At 39.6% G+C, this 20,333-nt stretch overlaps 1 protein-coding gene across 6 annotated transcripts in view; it reads right to left on the bottom strand.

Moving 5' to 3' along the window:
• Positions 1 to 20,333, bottom strand: part of LOC105386056 (furin-like protease 1) — a 184,638-nt gene that overhangs the window by 5,008 nt on the left and 159,297 nt on the right. For all 6 annotated transcript variants that reach the window (XM_048628533.1, XM_048628536.1, XM_048628537.1 and 3 more), the window contains exons 6-13: positions 17,460 to 17,625; positions 15,388 to 15,560; positions 10,977 to 11,186; positions 9,631 to 9,769; positions 7,020 to 7,243; positions 4,887 to 5,026; positions 2,423 to 2,541; positions 857 to 1,053 (exon numbers count right to left, since the gene is read on the bottom strand). In XM_048628533.1, coding sequence (XP_048484490.1) covers positions 857 to 1,053; positions 2,423 to 2,541; positions 4,887 to 5,026; positions 7,020 to 7,243; positions 9,631 to 9,769; positions 10,977 to 11,186; positions 15,388 to 15,560; positions 17,460 to 17,625 — 1,368 coding nt within the window. The remainder of the gene's footprint in view (positions 1 to 856; positions 1,054 to 2,422; positions 2,542 to 4,886; positions 5,027 to 7,019; positions 7,244 to 9,630; positions 9,770 to 10,976; positions 11,187 to 15,387; positions 15,561 to 17,459; positions 17,626 to 20,333) is intronic.

The raw sequence follows: 20,333 nt of genomic DNA, 5'->3' as shown, positions 1-20,333 counted from the left end.
GCCAGTCTGGACGACCAATAAAATCTAAGCTACATAAAATTGTATGCTTAAACTTTAACATTACTTAAGTAATGTTTACTTTTACGATTTCTTTTATTGCAAGTGACGGTATAATATGTACCTAAGAGTCCAATTGGCTAAACGATAGATTTATTATTCAACTAGTGTATTTCATTAACTGACTGACTTATAAGAGCGCTTTTTAAAAGTATTGTTAGATGATTTATATTTCGTATTTTTTGTCTATATTCCATGACAAAATATAAGAACCAAATATAAATTAATGCAGTTTAGGTTAGTATGCTTTTGCCTGTCGATTTGCAAAAGTTCAAAAGTTAATGAAGTTAACAAATAATTTAAAGTTTTTATCAACATTGTTATTAATGGTATTTTGACAATAATAGCTCTTTTTTTGCTCACCGAAGGCTGTTTTTAGAGCACCTTTTCAGAGGAACCGAAACAGCTGAAACTATTAAAATTTTGACTTTGCAATTATATTATGGAGGTAAAACTAGGAAACTACTCTATTAAATATCTAAATTGTACTGGCTTATAATCCTCAATTATGGTATTAATTCCAATAATTATTCAATTACGAGTAATCTATTAGGCATTGATTCTGCCTAACATAAAGCAATGGAAAGTGAAACCGATAGATAAAATTGAATCGCAGAATATTATTTTACGGGATGCACATTAATGAATTATGACTACAGGGACTTTAACTTTGTATTGCTGCCTTGCTTTGACCATATGTGGACAGAAAGAGACAGACATAGAGTTAATGCCGACATTAGGTTAAAGTTTCTTTCTGCAACTCGGCAGGAGACTAGATAAAAAACATATTTTTAATTACCGTATGAGTATCGTGCCACACTAGCGCCATGTCATCTTCGATGGCGTTATGCGGAACTTCTTCCACCTTGGGCCGGCTCCACGGCTTGGCTTTCTCAGGATTTGGCTCCAAAGAATTGTTCTCTTGCGACACACTCTCTTCATGAGGCGGTGTTTCCGTCCCATAGAATATTAGCTCCCACTGGGTCAGCGGTCCGGCTGCGTAGAAAAAAAGAGTTATAAATAAATAATGCCATGTCTGTATTTTTTCTAATCTATGTTCTAGTTTTTTTTAAAACATGCACAGATTTTTTTTTGTAGATATTAGAGATGATGATGAAACTGGAGTTTATTTCATCGAATGAACGTTTCCAAACTAATTCTACGTAGGTAGGTACTTAGGCATTAAACTACAAAATAAACACATCAAAATGTGACAACGGCCAAAACATAAAACAACAAACTAAAACTGAAAACTTTCTACAAAGACTACGCTTAATTTATCCAAATACAATACGCGGCGTGAACTCGCCAAACAAACTTGAACTATGGAACAAAATTCGGTTAAATCAAAACACGACATGCAGAGAGCTCAAAACAAAGGCGAATCGACGTTGCAGGCGAAAACTACACAACAAAATCATAAAAAAACAGAACAACACAATCATGCATTTCTACTTCGGCGGATGTACCATTCGCTTGGAGCGGCGCGGGGTATATCCTTTGTATTTTCGGGTACTGCTCGAAAAGGTTCGACATCTTGCGCCCTCTCGCGTCTGCCAGCGGATCAGCCAGCTCCCCTCGCAAATTGAGGCTCAAATCCGCTGCTGTCGACACGGCAGCCTTTGCCGTAGTGCTCTCGAGCGGAGACCGTGTCGCCGGCCGTCCCTGCTTCGACTTCTGTGAGTTTCTATTCGAGTTTTTCGAATTCTTATTCTTCTTTCGCTTCACTAGCCCGACGGAGTAGGTCGGGACTATGGGTATGAGCTTTCCGCGGCTATTCTTCCTTCCTTGTTGCACCATGACGGGTCGAGTGGCGTTGCCTTTGTTCCTCACAATCGGATTTCTGAACGGAATCGGATCGTTTTTCGCGGCCGGCGTGCTTGTGCCGTGGAGGATTAGAGACCAGTCTTGCAACGTCGCCCGACCTATGATGTGGACATGGATAATGTGGCGAGTCAATCAAACGGCAACAACGTGTTAACTTCAGGTTAATTAATATAGGTCGTTATAAAAATCATGCTGGAAAATTTTGAAATCGCACACCGCGGCTTTTGAACATCGAATGTGTCTTTGCAGAATCGCCGTAAGGAGGTTAGGAAACCTAAAGGGTGTTGCAAAAGTGGTATAATAAGTCAAAAGGGGGTGACTCAGCAGATCATTCTGAACAAATTTTGCTCGACGACTTTGCTTCTCCATAGAGACTTTGGTAATAACATGACTTTTTACAATAAAGAACAAAATTTATTTTTCGCGAATCGAATGTCGAGGAGCAAAAACTGTTCCGACTGACTCCCTGACTTACCTTCGACTTAGCATACTCACTACTTTTCCAACAGCCTGTACAAGTAATTTAAAACATCCGTACCCATATATCGCCCTTCATTGGACACCTCAAGCTGCCAGATGCCGAGCGGGGCCTCCCCCCACATGTGGACCGACATGAAGGGCCACGAGTTGAAGCCGGCGCGGGACGAGTCGTGCGCCCTGTATATAAAGTGGGTTAAACTTAGCTAAATTGCCTTAAAATCTAAAGAAAAATCGGCCCGTTGGGAGCTACGCTGGTAGAGGGACATACACTGATATGTTAAACACCCCTCTTTTTAATTATATGATTTTTTACACTTGGATAGGTACCTATATCATGTTCAAAAACCAGACTTAAATTCATGGGTCGTAAATTTTAAAATTTATTACCCCGCGATGCAAGAATGGGGACAAGTGGATCTGCACAAAGCTAAAGGAAATAAAAACGTACGTAAAGCGGACTTGACAAAGTTCTCAAAAACGCCGTATAATAAAATCATTATACTAGAGCTAATTCGCTTAAATGTTGTTGTATTTTATTACGTCGAGAAGGACGAAAATGTATAATATCCCAGGTACCTACACTGTGGAACTCAACTAACTAACTTTCCCTAATTAGTTGTAGCCAGAAGAGCACGGAATAAAAACGAGGGCCTTTCTTTATTAAAGCAGTTTTTGAGTGATGTCGCTAGGTCAAGGTTTGTTTTGTGGCCCCTCAAATGAAACTGTTCTCTAGGATAGCATGTCAAAATTAAATTTCATAAGCCTTTGTAGTGATGCTAAATTTCAGCGTTGAAATATTCTGCCTGCTATTCAGTTTCAGGCGAAAAGGGAAAACGCGAAGGGAAAACATACTTTACCAAACGGCCTAGGCTAATAAATATGTGTTTTTTTATATAAATTTGAGGAAAAATAGCAATAATTTTCGTGAAAAAGCCGTTCAAACAGGAAGCTTGACAGTAATAAATGCGTTTAATGGCAATTTAAGCGAGTGCCCGCAGTAATATGCCCTTTTAATGGTACTTTTTCCAAGAAGATTTTAATACTACCTATATCATCATTTAAATAACTACTATGTTAAAGATAAAACAGTCTTTCCTTTTTCTGCATGTTAGAAATAATTTTTCACCAATAATGATCAGTCGGTAGACCGCCGACCCGTTGGTCCGATGACATTAGGAGAGTGACTGGAACAAACTGGATGAATGTAGCACAGGACCGTGGGACTTGGCATAACATGGAGGAGGCCTATATCCTGCAGTGGGTTGACATAGGCTAATGATGATGATGATGATGAATGATCATCACTGGAAGAGAACTATCCTCTGAAATACAGAGTTTTCTAGTTCAGAGGACAGTGCTCATGAAATTATGTACATTTGTAATTGGTTTTTATAAATAAATGTTTAAAATAAAAAAATGTTTACAGATATTGTTTATCGAATTAATCGTCAAAATTTTAAGTATTAGCTGGTACTATCAAAGTGGTAAAGTACTATCTTTGTTTTTGTGTTCATGTTATGATCACACTATGTATAAACAATGATAATTTGAACAAGTATTTTTGCTACGGTATTGTCGAATAAGGAATTCATTAAAATAAATTATACCCACCCAAGAGTGTGTATGTATGTCTGTATTTTCTTCCCGTATGATCAAATTCCCTCGTTACTCGGGGTGATTGAAGCAAAATACAACGCAGCAGCAAAGATATATCGAATTACGGGTTCTACAAGGAAAATCTCATCAGGTGTGTTTCATCTTGAAATTCGAGTACCTACCTAAGTTCCTTTTTAGGGTACCGTAGCCTAATCGCAAAAAGTCTTTATAGATTCGTTATGTCTGTCTGTCCTTCTGTGTGTACATTGTTATCTCAGCCAATTTATTATCTTCTCGATTCCGAGATAAAGGGTCTTGATAGAAGGGCGTATCAAATCAACTGACGATGACGGTGCACCGTGGGCCGTCACCGACTGATGCTATTCTGGTTGGCTTATCCTAAATTACACAAACTTTAGACGCGCTCTAATATCTCGTGGTTGTCACCGACACACTAAGAAAAAAGCCTTGGTGTGTAAAAACCTTAAATCTTGCCTCGACTCGTCAATGGGGCATCACGTCATAAAAAATATAGTTACTTATGGAAAACCACGCAGCGACGGTGCGATGACGCAACGCACTAATGTAGACTCGCCTTTGAGGTGTCTACACACCAAGGCCCGCCGGGATCCTGCCTCACCGATGACCGAATGGTGTAGTGGTTAGTGACCCTGACTGCTAAGCAGAAGGTCCCAGGGTTCGATTCCCGGCTGGGGCAGATATTTTTGTTTATAAATACAGATATTTGTGCTCGGGTCTTGGGTGTTTTTTATTTAGTATATGTATCTATCTATGCATTTGTGTAGATATACGAGTATCAGCTGTCCGATACCCATATTACTGGCTCTGCCCAGCTTGGGGTCGGGTGGCCGTGTTCACGCCCGGACACGCGCCCACGTCCAGCTGTGGAGGAGTGTACAACGTACCTGGGAGCCAGCAGCGTGACCCGCGTGCCGGCGGGCGAGGTGAGCGTGATGCGCAGGTCGCCGCGCCGCGACGCCGACAGGGACACGCGCGCCTGCACGTGCTCCAAGTAGTTCACGCCCGGACACGCGCCCACGTCCAGCTGGGGAGGAGAGGGAAGTGAGATGGAGGAGTTGAGGCGTGAGATGGAGGAGTGGAGGCGTTAGATGGACAAAGGCCTTCATAGTAAGACTACATTGCCATCGGCGCAATCGGATTGGCAATGCACTCGCATCACTCGTGAAGTCATGTTCTCTAAGGGTAGCAATAACTCATATTCAGGTGCGTCAGATAGGCACGTGTGACATTACATTATATCCAGCATAGATTACTTCATAAACCATGAAATCTCATTCTAACAAAATAATATGCTGCTTCTTAATTCGGAAATACTCCAACTGAGATTTCCAGCTTAACACGCAGCCTATAAGGGCGTGATGCGTGAAGTACACCTACGCAGACGGCGTCAAACTGTTTGCCAATTGGAGATGAAGCCTTATGGATCCAGCGCACTACATCATACAACACCAGCGAGTTGGAGGAAGACGTTTTGGCGTGGAGACGTCTGAAGGTAAATTGATCCTAGCAGGTATAGCTCGGGTTTCAGATTCGCAGCACGTATTTATGTAGCTGAAGCAATATGTGGTGATAAGGACGAATTTGGCTTGTCAAGTCGCAGCAGTAGTGTTGGCGGTTTGATAATAATATTTTAGCTAGTGATGATAATGGAGTTCCTACTACCTATACATGATATGGTCTTGTAAACTCCATGATATAAACAAAACATACTATGTTCAGGTGAACTCTACCCTCTAGGGCATACGCGGTAACAATTCTAAAACATTCATTTGTTATCTGAACTTCACACGAACAAAAGTTGTAAATAAAAAGTTTGGGCTTCATGAAATTTCTAAACAATGATAGGTACTATCTGTGTTTTACCTAACATAACATAATATTTATATGGTCACGACTGTAATCCCCAAAGGGGTAGTCGGAAGTGACTCGCAAAAAGAGGACTTTTCGCTGTATATTTTTGTACTCACGTGATACGAGTAGTTCGCGAGCTGTATGGCCGTTTTTGGATGAGTACAATGCACCTAGAGTACATATCTAGAATATCTAGATGTACAGGTTACCTCAGGGTGTTTTCACTAACCGTAAAAGTAGGTACCTCCTGTCTGATATCCGTAACTCCGTAAAATTGGCTTAAAATTCTTTATTTATAAATTAATGTGTAGGCAGAATTCCATGTTTTACCTTATCTAATTTATATATCAACATCTCCAGTAAATATTGTGATTCCATACCTGCCACGGGCGTATTGCGCTACATTGACTAATGGATATGGATGAAACTACAAAATAGATTTCCCTGTCAGCGCAAATGGCCTCGACTGAACAAACAAATTGAAATAGTTTGCCGCCGAAAATACAAACCTATGGTTATACAAAAATAATATGAATTTATTGCAATAGATGTATTGAAAAAACTCTCATGTTTGTGACATAAAGTATTTTGGTCGGGTAAACCATAAAACGCTGCGCGCTAATTTCTGCAGTGTTATGTGCAGTGTAGTGGAACAGTGAATACCTATCACCATCAAGATTGTATATGTGACATACATAATTCCTACCCTGCCAGGCAGTCAGTAACTGACATCTTATCTGCCACGCTAAAGGTCACATCACATATGAGCGTAACGTAAACGGATCGCCTTACTTTTACCACGATCTCGCGAACGCCTGGTTGACAGAAGAAAAAAAAGAGGGATGAGGTGTATGACCTTGCTTCGATCGGCTCCTTACGGTTTAGGATGTGCCGGCAAGGTTAGTATTGCCCCGCTGCGGTTGGCTCTCTACCCTTTAGGAAATGCGGGTTTGGTTTATAATAATATGGTCTCGCTTCTCTTGGCTCTCTACCCTTTAGGAAATGCGGGTTTGGTTTGTATGGCCTCGCTTCGATCAGCTCTTTACGGTTTACGATGTGCCGGTAAGATTAGTATTGCCTCGCTGAGTTCAGCTCTCTAGCCTTTGAGAAATGCGGACAACCCTTTCTCATATGCTTCGCATATCTATATAGTGCGTGTGACATACCTGCAGCGTGACATGACTCCGGGGCGGCACGGCGCGCTGCGGGCGCGGGGCGGCCAGCTCGCATTTCCTCTGCGCCGGCACGGTCCGCCAGGCGCGCGCGAGTCGCACCATGCCACCCGCGTCCAGTAGCCCGTAGCCGAACGAGTGCGACACGTTGCGCCCCACGCCGTTGACTCGCCACTCGCCGCCGGAGCTCAGGCGCTCGGGCCGCGCCGTGCGGACCACTGCGGAAGAGAAATGGGGGTTAGGGCCTCTACAAACCGCAAAGTTTTATCCGCTACCGCCGTGGGTAGCGGTAAAATGTGCATGATGACAATAGTTGGACCGATACGGCTACCGGTATCGGATAACTCGGCAGTATGGATAAGTCCATAGTCTTGATGTTTCATAATATAGGAAAACAATCAAAAGTAAAAAGAAGTTCGTTTAAAAAAAAACAGACGTATTGACTCCTCCTTTCGTAGTCAATTAAAAAGCCACGTATGTCAACATTAAAAATCATCATAGAACATTTTAATAAAATTCTTAACTGTTACGTAAGGGGCCGTCCATTAATCACGTGAGGCTCAAAGGGGGGGGGGGGAGGGGTTACGGAAAACCTCACGAAACATCACGAGGGGGCGAGGGGGGGTCTCGTTAGACATCACGTGTATTAATTTTTTTTCAAAAAGCACTAGGTATTGCTGAACCGAAATTTTTAACGTCGCAAAATTTTGAACGGTAGATAGGATTTATTGCAAATACAGAAATGTTTTTCAATTCAAAACGCAATTTTCGTTATATTTTTTGTAGTCAAATAATAAAAATAGCCTTTACATAGACTTCCAAAAAATACACGTGATCCAGGGGGGGGAGGGGGGGTTGATCCCAAACCTCACCAAATATCACCAGGGGGAGGGGGGGGTCAAAAAATGAGAAAAACGACCTCACGTGATTAATGGACGGCCCCTACGCAAATAATATGAACTACCAAAGACTGTGAAGTTTTATGAAATCGATCTGAAAACTCACAAATTTTCACTGAAACTTATCATGAGAAGGACTGTTCCATTTAGATTGATCTAGAATATCGTAAAACCTACTTCTAATACCTGAACCTAGCCCAAGGATAATAATATTAAATCCAGGGCGCTAAATAAGCCCTGCCTACCGGTGGTTTAACCTTTAATACCGCAAAGCGGGTCTCACTGCCAATCGACTTCGAATTTATACCCAGGTAAGGACAACAGTAAATCTATCCTGAATTCCTAGTATTTTTCTGAAATCTATAGCTCTAATTTGATAATGCTAAGATATTTCCAATAACCACACCCTACATGATTATAGCATACCTATCTACTAGTATTTTCCACGAACCCCATTTCATCTAAGATTTTCCCATAGATAATCCCATACATATATGTTATAGGTACCTAACCTACGGAAGCTATCAAATTATATCTAGGTAAATCCGTTAACTAACAACTTTTGGATTTAGTTTATAGGTATTCATGTCGGATAGTTTAAACATTATGGATTTCCAAACTAACATCTCCCCTAAATATGCACGAAACTTCGTAACCTCGGTCTGAAACGTCGATTATTTCAGAATACCCCGTTCTGCTTAGTCGGCACTTAAATCAAGCGTTTCATAGGATCATTGCACCGTGACTTATGTCCAATACGGCAGAGTCCCAGACGCAGACCAGAAACGACCTAATTAACTGACACAGAAGGTGCAATTTGTATCGCACCCTCCCCAAGGCCTGGATGAGGCTGCAAATTAAACGCAGCTGGAGTTGGCTCGTGAATTTTCATTAAAAGTATTATTATAGAGGAACTATACGGCAGTTATGGGACAAGTAACTGAAAATATATTCCCAATTGATATGAGGTACTTTTCCCCGTATTTTGCGAACTTTGGCAGTCTGTATGCAAATTGGGAGCAAATCGGGGGAGTTAATGTCGGTACCAGATTGGATTTTACAATAGGATGGAGCCATGGGCCATTATTTTGGTTGACCGGTGAAAATGTATGCGCGGCTAATGATACCTTTACGTTTAGGGGAGCCACAGCGCACACCGATCTCCCATCAGGCTCAATGACAATCGGAAATGACCGATATAGGGACCTCTATTGCTGTTTAATTAAGATGTGTTCAATTTTATTATGAATATTGAGGTATTCGTACCTATTGGTTTTACATTACCACAACGACACCGAATTAACAAATGATTATTATTAAAGTTTCATTAATTTATATGCTAGGTAACACAAATAAACATAATATTTTTATACATGCTGGAATTTTATCAACAAGAATACAGTTGCAGTCGGCAGATGTTGCTCTGTAGGTACATATGGACTTTTCAGTATATAAAATTACATATTTTCAAGCACTTCATTTCATACACTTTCACATTACGAGATGCAAGAAAGAAGCATCTTATGTAGAATATTTTTTTAGACCTGTCATCATACGCGTCATCATCTATGCCTTCATACACGTCCAGTGCACCCTGGGCAGTCAGCGACTGACGCCAATGACCACGTTTATTTGCGAGTCTATTTCTTTGGGAAAGTCATTCAGTTTAACAACTTAACCACAATTCAATTCCACAAAGCACATACCAATATGCTGCATGTCCCGCCACGTCAGATCCTTATTCGCCTGGAGCGCCAGCGCGCAGATGCCGGCGGCGAGGGGCGCGGAGGCCGAGGTGCCGGTGTGCCCCGCCGTGCACGAGTGGTGCAGGTCTGTGGTCACCACCTGCGGGGGAAGAGAGGGGTGAAGGGGGGCAATAAGAAAGAAATAAGTGCTGGTGGGTCACTGACTAAAGCGAAGAACGAACAAAACAACTGTTGGAACTATCAATGCATCATCAGCCCGTAATCATCCACTCCTAAGGAGCGTAACCTGTGACGTGGACCATTTACTATGATTTGGTGGATTATTACGGATTGACAATGATTATGAAGCTTACGGACAAAAATATTGAAAATAAACCTACACCTATACGAGTGTGTTCATTTGAGGCTGCCGAATTCAAGGTGAGTGTGTTTAAAACACTGACTAACTTGCAAAACTACAAATAAACGCAACGTTTAAAGAAGTCCGAAAGCACCGAAGTTCCCAGACCAACAAAATTTAATTTCAAAGTTTCCCCACTAAGAGCGTCTGCAAGTCCAGTCGGGAATTAAGCTGAATAATGAAAAGTAAAATTTAAATATAGCGCCATTAGACAGCAAAGAGAAACGGGAATTATCCTTCATCCCAATTTAATTGGGTTTAGCTGGATACTGGAGTGACAACCACTAATTAGTCAATGTACGTACGACTGATCCAATTAGAATGCGAAACAGCGAAAAAGTTTCTACCATTGGAAATGCAGTTGAAATATTACTGACAAAAGGCAAAAAGTTTATCCTTCCGCTCTTTGTTTGCGGCTCTGAAACAACAGGATGTATTCTGAGTATACTACAAGCACCTTATCTTCATTAGCCAAAAAGCTTCCACAGAGATCACAAACAGCACCAATCAATATCAATCAGCCTTTACAGGTATCCTTATAGGGTGAAATAGTTTCAGTGATCGACTGTAAAATACTAAGTTCAATGTTTTTGATTCACTAATTATACCTGACAAGGTACCTGACAGGGAAAGTCACCCAGCTAAAATTCCAGCTTTTTCTCAGTTAGTCTCTGTTTTTCCCTGTTTTTTATTAGCCCCATCAACGAGCGCCAGAACACTTTGTCCCCAGCCTTTCTGTACAACCTGCTAAATTCTACTAAAATTTCGCTATCTAAAGCTTCACGCAAGACAAGCTCACATCAAGACGTGACAAAAGCTTTGCATATCACACATCTATATATATCACATCGCGCATTTATATATATCACATCGCGCGGCCTCGAGAGCGAGCACGACGAAAAATGTTGTCACGTTCTGAGCCCCCTGCTAGGGTAGCAGTCCTCACCTGCTTCTCATTAATAGCCCCACTGCTGTACGTAGCAGCTAGAGTGGAGCTACACATCTCGGAGTACCAGGGCACCTCGCCGCGCTCCGTGGCCGAGGATATGGACAGCGTCCAGATGGAGTTGGTGTAGCCGTCACAGTTGCAGTTGTCGTACTCTCGGCCGCCATTGCCGGACGCCCAGACGAAGATCGAGCCTTTGCCGTTGCGACCCTGTGGGTGGAAGGTTTGCGTTAGTGGGTGGTTAGGTGCAGGGGGCGAATCGCGAAGTCAAAACGAAATAATATTTACGAAGTAATTAGTGGCAAATTACCTAAATCGTTGTCAAAACAAGTTCGCTATAGATACTAGTACCTACTACAGGATGAGAGCCTCTTCGAGTGATGTATCCCTTGTTACTTACACATTGATGTGCGGCGCACCTGGGTTGCTGCTTTTGCAACATCCTGTGTAACTTAACGAATCGGCTTTGTTTAATTTTATCGCTACACTCCTCATAAAAGGTGAAATGTCTTTTGAACGTAATAAACATACCTAATTAGATTATTTATGTAACTCAATTCATAAACAAACAAGACCGCTCGGCTTTCTTTTAATTCTAGTTTTCAAATACAGGGTGTTGCAAAAAGAGTATAGGGCAACACCCTGTATAAAAAAACATCGTGAGTAATTCGGAGGATCAGGTACCAAAAAGAATTATCAAAAAAACGCTACCTACTTACGTAAATGAAACGGGCAACCGCAAATATTCAGAAAAGAAACATTAAATTCATATGTGGTATTTTGAGGGCAAACGAACCCTCGCAGCCTCGCACTACGGTCTAGTCGAGTGTGAATCATTATCTAATTGTACAAAGAGACCCTCATTTGCACTATATTCCAACTAGAATACTTTACGAAAGCATTGCGTAAATGTCTAAGCATTTTTTGCAAAAAAAAATACAATAAAAAATAAATGCTTTGGGTTGAAAAAATACCTACTGAGTTTCAGTGCCTACTGGTATTATTTAATTAATAAAAGTAAAATAAATTAAGCTTCAAGTAAATAAAATTATTGACGTTTTCTTTTCTTTATAGCTTAAAAAGTGCCTCGTGTTTCCAGGAATACCACACATCATAAAAAAGCGCAAACCTTTTTTAACATCCCAGACAAAACACAACGCTCAAAGGTGTCCTGAAAACTGTAACAGCATTATGCAAATTTCATTCTACCAGAGACTTTTGACCATACAAGTTGAAATGGAAGCTAAGTGAGAGAAAATAATGGCATCATTATAGAAATTACTACAGAACCCGGTTGCACCCTTCAAACTAACTTAGTTACTAAATTGCTGAATAACCCACTGAAGCAACATGGACCGTAAGGTGTAGGAGGCAGGACTGAGATTTGTCTGAGCGAGGTGTGGTGTGAAATGAAAGTAGCAAATTTAACGCAGCTGTGGCAGTGGGCCTTCGTAGAAGACTTAGAACACTGATAGACGGTGATACGTGCAGTTAAACTATTTCACCATGTCGAACTACGAATTTTAAACTAGCTTAAAAACACTTAATAAATACATCACATTTGCCTAGTGCTTCAACATCCAGAGGTGCCGAGTTGCCGGTGGGACCATCAATTTGAGTTAAGTACTATAACTTGTGGTTCCAAATTGGTTTGGTGCTTGTCGTTAGAGAAGTACTTACGTTCCTTGGTTTTGTGAAATGATTTTACTACCGCATCGGGAGGTAAAGCAGTCGTATTCAAAGGGTTATGAGACTGATAGATCAACGGGCAACTATTATGTGTACCTAACAAGTATATTTTCCGCGAATTTCCAAAATAATAAAATCAAAGTGGACCAGTTTGGCGAATTGTGTGGCCTCCTTTTTTACGACATTCAGTGATAGTCAATTTTATTTTATTATATTTTTACACCGTTACTGGAATCCGTGGTAATATTGAAAAAATCCCACTGTGTGTACTCCACTTTTTCATAGAAACATAACAATACAGCGACACCGCGCACCGTTATTCATAGTTTTTTTACACAAACATTTATGAGTATTCCACTTCTCCTGAAGTTACTTGTTCTGAGGTTAAAACAGCTATTAATATTATTATGTAGTCGAAAACAGACATCGCGCATCATATGGCTTTATGGAGTTTTCCTCACGTGACAAAGTTTTCTATTATGGGCCCCTTTTAATTAACAGTTTCAAGTAGTTGGTATGTGGCATTCGGAATTAATTTAATTAGTTTGGAACCCGTGTTTGGCCTGAATATTTGAGGCTTTGCCAATAAAGTAACGATATATATCAGTATATTTCTAGATATGTACCTAAACTAAATGTGCCCTCAAAATGTACCTGATATATTTTGAAATTGGTTTATGTGATAGCTATGTAGATAATGTAGCCATGAATAGGTAAGCCTTACTTAGTAAAGAATTCACATAGGTACATATACCTATGTACCAATGTGAATTCTTTACTAGACTTGAAGTTAAGCCTCAGGACTTTTTTTCATTTCTTTTCAGTAACACGTTTTTGGCGGAAAGTGTATTATAAACCTATTTTTTTGCTAAGATATGATACTTAAGTTTCTTAGCCTGCATTATTAAGGTGAAATTGCTTTGGGACTACAATATTCCAAGTTGGCTGGTTGAGAAGATAATGCTACCGTCTCCCTACGGAGGCGCTTGGAGGCTTCAAAGGAATGTTATGCCCAAGTTATGCCTCTGTCAACGACAATATCTATCATTGTTATTGTTTCATTGGTGAATATTTAGGTGCTTTTGGAAGTCAAAGGATGATTTCGTTTATTTCAAACAAAATAAGGTAAATGTAAAAAGCTGCTGAAATTTATCTGGACAAAAAGAAACAGATAAATTTCAGCTATCTACATTAGATACCGGTATATTTTTTGTTGGAAGCAAAACTTCGGTATACAGGGTGTCCCAAAAGTCAACGTCATCCCTTAAAGGGCTGATAGGTCGGCTCATGAGAGGCCAAAATACCACACCTATTTTACTTTTACTCATTCCAACATGACTAACCCTTAATAAATTCAGTCAGATAAATTTCCTTCAAAGAATTTTACATCGAGGTCGTTTTGTACTAAAATAGCAATAACTTTTTTGTTAATTGAAACAATAGCAACGTTTCATATCATTTTGGAAACTGCATTAAATGAGCAATCTGTTCAAATAAGGTGCCAGGTTTGCGTGCTATATTTTTTTTACAGTATGTAGAGTCAAAGTTGTTTATAAAAAAATACGATTACCTTTTATGACTTTGAAAACCGTGATTTTTTTAAACATACAGCTTTTAGCTAGCATTACTCGATATTTTTTTTACTGCGATCAATAGCAGGGCTATACAGGGTCATGCAACACCAAACAAATTCTAAAAATATGGATTTTTGTACCGGCGGCACGCAAAAAACTGATCCAAGGTGTAGATTTTCAGCAAATTTATAAAAGTGTCAATATCTCGAAAATTATCGAGTTTTTACTAAGGTCATATTGTGATATTCTGGGCTCTCATGAGCTGACCTATCAGCCCTTTAAGGGATGACGTTGACTTTTGGGACACCCTGTATATGTCACATCACAACTGATTGTGAATATTCGTAAATTTAGAATTTGCATACTTTTTAATATCTAAATTGAATTGGTGCTTAAGATTAGTAGGTGCTTTAAGTTTTTGTTAAACAAAAACTATGTCCAATTTTACATCAATACATAAAGGTCTATGAAAATAAGTCAAATAAATTATGTAATATCTTATCTTCTGCTCGAATGCTCGCGACAGCAGGGAATAGAAGTTCCAACTTATGCAAAGAAAACAAGTTTTATTTCAGACCACTTAACGATAGTAAGAAAATTACCTCCAACAAACTATTTCTGGTATTCAAAGAAGGAAAAATTAAGTCCCACGGGTTTCTGTGTATTATACTATTCTACAAATAGTTTGTTTACATGTAGTAATGAACTATTGATAATGTTAAATTAACTAAAAATAAAATAAAAAAGTGTTTAATTCAAACTACCTACATCCTTTTTCAAAATGAAATTCAGTTTACTCCACAGTAAAGAGAAAGAAAGAAGCAGAAGAAAAGAGAGAAAAGAAAGTTTTCGTGTATTCCCAGATATCGTTTACTTTACCTACATTTAGAAAGTTGTCTACATTTTAAAACGTTAAAATAATAATTACGGCTAGAGTTGGACTAGCGCACAAACGAAATATATTTGGAAATATTTTAAATCAACCACGGTATACCTATTACAATTAGGTAGGTACGTAAAACGTATAACCAGAAATCCTTTTTTTTTTCAGGTAAAACCGGTTTCAGAGGCCCCTCCCAGAAAAAATATCTCCCAACAGTCTTACCTTCTATAATCTTTTATTCTATAATAGAATAGAATAGTCTTACCTTAGTGACCCCCTCGATGAACGCTCTTGTCGCCAGTTCCCCGGGCCCGTCCACGGTCTTCCCGTCATCGTCAGGGCCCCAGGACGCGCTGTAGATGTCCACGTGCTGAGGGTTCAGGCTGAGCGAGCGCGCCTCCACCGCGTCCGTGACGTCACCGTCGAGCATGCGGACTCCTTGGGGGGAGAAAGAGGTGTTTTGTAAAGAGTTTTTACACCAAAAAAATACAAATTTATATTCGATATGCAGAAATTTAGTAGGTACCTATTTTTTTCTTACAAAGCATAACATTATATTATGCTCACACATGCTCATGCTCACACTATCTCCAAATAAGGAAAGCATAAATGTAAAACGTATTCTACATTTGCTACAAAACTTTTCAAAATTCCGAGAATTCGTAGCAGTTCTTATGATCTCCGTTATATAAAGTTGTCAATGATATAAATGTGGGGAAATTAGACGCAGATTACTGGTTTTACACGTTTATTTTAATTAATAACTTGCGAGTCTCTTGCGAGTGCACACAACATGACAACAAGGTCGCCAGTGGCGCCATCTACCATTTCCTATCATCTTACTCGCTCACTCATACTATCTCACTCCCACATAAATATTGTAGTGCAACTAGTGTGTACACTGTACAGTAGGTAGGAAACAGCGTTGAAATTACACTTAGCGATTTTAATATTTATTAGTATGCGCGTAGCATAGTTATTTTCGCTTTAAATGTTACGCTCACCATCTGTCTGACTATACCTACTTTAAATTTTCCAGGAAATTATGTTTGCAATAACTGTAAACCAAATGTTATTCTATATTTGAAATATCACTTATTACACTTTGGCTGGTATTAGTGAAACTTTATTTAGTTAGCTATGAGAATAAACATGTTTTTTTTAATAATTATCTACTATTGTTAATATCTTGAATAATACAGACAGAGTCCTAAATTCTAAAGCATACATTTGTTTTTTAGCGATCCTATCTTCTTCAACCTGAAGATCCATCAACCAATATATTTGATATTTGTGATATTTTATGCAAATCGTATGGTTTCAAAAACTACCTAATTGTTATCATATCAATATTTCATACTCTTCAAAGAAAAGGGAGTGTACTTTATCTTGATACTACGCTACGATGGGCAACTCTTGATCCGTACAGAATACATATAAATGGGCAGGGATTGGGTATAAAATATGAATTCCCTCGTACTTAGATACTATGATTTGAATAAACCCTTCCACGGTTCTGAATCGTAATATTTCTGCTCGATCGATAGCCATTTTTGAGGCCGATTTCCAAAGTGCGTGTTTTTGATGATGATATTGTCTGGAGAAACATGGAAAAAGGGTGATATTCAATTTGGACGGAGCGATTCGGGCTATTTTTCATAACATTTTACTGTCACCTATATCAGTTTTTTTTTAGTTAGATTAGAATTTAATTTCCACGGTACTTAAATAACTGTCTTTAAACAATGGTAAATATACCTATGTAAGTAAAGCCCTTCCTTCATTGAAAGGAGACCCGTGCCCCAGCAGTGGGGTGGGGACGTAATGGATCGTGATGATATCTTATGTAAACCATATTTTTTTGCTTTGGAAATTCTAAATTTAAATCTACATAAAAATAAAAAACATACCTCCAACGCTAGCCCCATAAGACACGCCCACAGCGCACAGCGAGTTGTTGGCGGTGGCGGCGACCTCGCCGGCGCAGCGCGTGCCGTGTCTGTTAGAGTCGATCATGTCGTGCTAGCTCACGTCGTACGACGTACTAGCGTAACGTCTAAAGCGAAAATAACTCCGCAAAGTGTAACTTCAACCCGGTTTCCTCTTTACTTCTTTGTTGCACTATTATACATCTTTGTTGCACTATTTAATATATATTTATATATCAAAGTTCACTACTGTTACGTTTTACGTAAAATTATGCTTTATTTTCCTTATTTGCGAATAGTGTGAGCATATTATACCGAGAAAATTTTGCTATAGTTCTGCATCTGTATAGCGAATATAAAATAAATATGACTACTCACCCACATTTTTAATGGACTAAAAAAAAATTACCTCCAACGCTAGCCCCATAAGCCACGCCCACAGCGCACAGCGAGTTGTTGGCGGTGGCGGCGACCTCGCCGGCGCAGCGCGTGCCGTGTCTGTTAGAGTCGATCATGTCGTAGCGCGGCTGCGGGTCCGGGTCGTGCGAGTTCACGTCGTACGACGCCATTGGGTCCTGCGGGCGGGGGGATAGGAGTTTAGAATGGGGTAGAGGCGGCAAAGAATAATTAAATAAATAAATATGTGGGGACATAGGTATTACACTCGGCCATCCGACCCCAAGCTAGGTGAAACCTGTAGATAATATGGGTATCGAAAAGATGTTATATGTACACAGGTAAATCCACCCAAGATTGGAGTACAGATTTCTCAGTCTTTAAAAAAATATCTGCCCCGGCCAGGAATCGAACCCCGGACCTTCGGCATAGCAGTCTGGGTCACTCCACCATTTTATCGTCTGGACCTGTATGAAATAGCTAGTATTTCAATAATATACCAAGATTTGTAGTTTATAAGGGATAGATAGAGCTTTTGCCGGTAGAACATAATTTATGTAAAACACAGGCATACGGCCGAATAGTTTAAAGGTCTACAAAGGAAACAAAAACTGCTGGCACTGCTCAAAAGTAAAACACTGCAACACGACAAACAAATGAATGACAAAAACAAATACAATGACTTCAATCTCCACACAGTTAATTTCTATTGCATTTATCACAATCTCGGCCTATTAATTGCATGTCGCCGCAATCAAGGCGTAAACTCTCGACACTATATTTATAGTGTCAACTATACAACTATAAGCGATCTAATAGGGGCCCTGTATCAATCAAGATCAATAAGACAGTTAGCGCTAACAGTTTGTCGACCGGTCCACTTTAATTGTATCATAGCTTGGATGGATCGGTTCCAACTAGCGTTTTGTATGCGCGTTTATGATCGTTTCCGTATACGCGGTTACACGCACACAAAAACGCTATGTCCACGCCCGTACAGTCATAAATACCTATACATTTTTGTACCTTGTCCAACTACCTATTAACTAACGGTGAATGTTAAAGTGTGTTAGTTTGATAAGATAAAAAAGTATAAAGCCACTTAGGAAGCCGACTGTACGAGTTGAGCGTGTACCAACAGGCGCGCCTATTCGCGCATATATGCGTTTCTAAAAACGACCATACACACACACGCGCGTATAAAACGCTAGTCCGAAGCCGCCGAAGATTGATCGCATGGTCAGTGCTCGACATCTCTGTGAAATGGCTGCCGACGACAAATTGCAGGAATTAACCAGCCGAGCTGTTGACATCTGCGCTCGCCGCTTCAACGGAGACCTTTGGTGCAGTGTTCGAATCAGACGTTTGTATATTATGTAAATATTTATAAACTAGTAGGTGTGTTGGTATAATATTATAATTAGGTATACATTGCATGTTAAAGGTACTATTACTATAATACCTACAGTATTACATGCCATTGAAACGGCATAAGGTCTAAACAGTGTAACAGATTTACTGCCGGTTTCACGACAAAATTTTCATGTTAAGTATGAGCACTGAGTAAGTCTGATCTAGTTAGGATTATGCTCATTTAAGCATTTACCCTAATGAGACATGGCCTTATAAATCCTGTGGGTGACCCAGGAAGTTCTAGGCCTACTGGGGTTACCACCACCGAACATAAGCAATAGCTCGCATGTTAAATCTGACGTAACAAGTGAGCGATACTGCTCATGGATTGTTATTGCTAAGGTGTTGGTGGTGGTACGGTATAGCAGTTCTAAGCTTGTATTATTTAGCGACTTTGTCAGGTTGTCGTCGACACGATAAGAAGAAGAAGACAAAGCACCACCCCACCCCCTGTCTCTCACTCACAACTTTTCTGTTCTATAATGAATTATTCAATTTTCCTTAATTACCGTCCGAAACTTTAAGAGAATTAAGAATTTTATTGCGTATAATTTACGGCCATAAAACAAATTTAAGTCAATTTCACGCGGTCCGGCGGAAAAACACTAATGAAGCTTCAGCTGTGGGAATGAACAACTTTATCTTTTGTAGGAAATAATGTGAAAATAATCGTATTTTTATGAACTAACGTTTAGTATTTTTACGCAGGCTAGGTACTAACTGAATATATTACTGACATCTTTGGCAGCGCTAGTTAGCTTTCCATGCATCCTTATTTATTTTATTTATTTATAAACACTTTATTGTATAATAATAAAAACAGTTACAAAAATGGACTTAAAAGTAGTAGGTATATACAGAGGCGGGCTTATTGCCAAGAAGCAATTTCTTCCAACCAACCTTTGGTTGGTGGAAAACTAAAGTTTTTAAACTCCTTTAATACAATAAAAAGCTATACAAAAACAATGTGGAAAGAACCTAAACTAAAACATATCTAAGATAAAAACGAAAAATACAAACTAACTACCTATTTAACTTACATAAATAATAATAATACAAATACACATAATACCTAAATGACAAAATAGACTTAATATATATCCGCTATATTTATATAAATACATATATAACTATATAATATAACACATATTATTTACCAACCTAAGGTTTTATAATAGTGATCCTTTACGCTCTTTTTAAAGGTAGCAAGTGAAGGTGAAAGTCGCACGTCTACGGGCAAGGTGTTCCACAAACACGCCGCCTTCACAGCGAACGAGTCACTGTAAGAAGCAGCGTTGCGGTCAGGCACACTCAACATCTTGTTCTCTGTAGATCTCAACGCTCGGCCGTGGGAACATAGGAATGAAAACTTAGATCGGAGATATTGGGGGGAAGTAGGGTTATTCAAAACATTGAATAACATGTTGAGAATGTGGGTATTCCGGCGAAGGCGAATTGGGAGCCACTTCAATTG

Source organism: Plutella xylostella, chromosome 21, assembly GCF_932276165.1.
Source record: "Plutella xylostella chromosome 21, ilPluXylo3.1, whole genome shotgun sequence".
Lineage (NCBI taxonomy): Eukaryota > Metazoa > Arthropoda > Insecta > Lepidoptera > Plutellidae > Plutella > Plutella xylostella.
The sequence above is the reverse complement of the archived record's forward strand: the minus strand, read 5'-3'. Positions and strand labels throughout refer to the sequence as shown.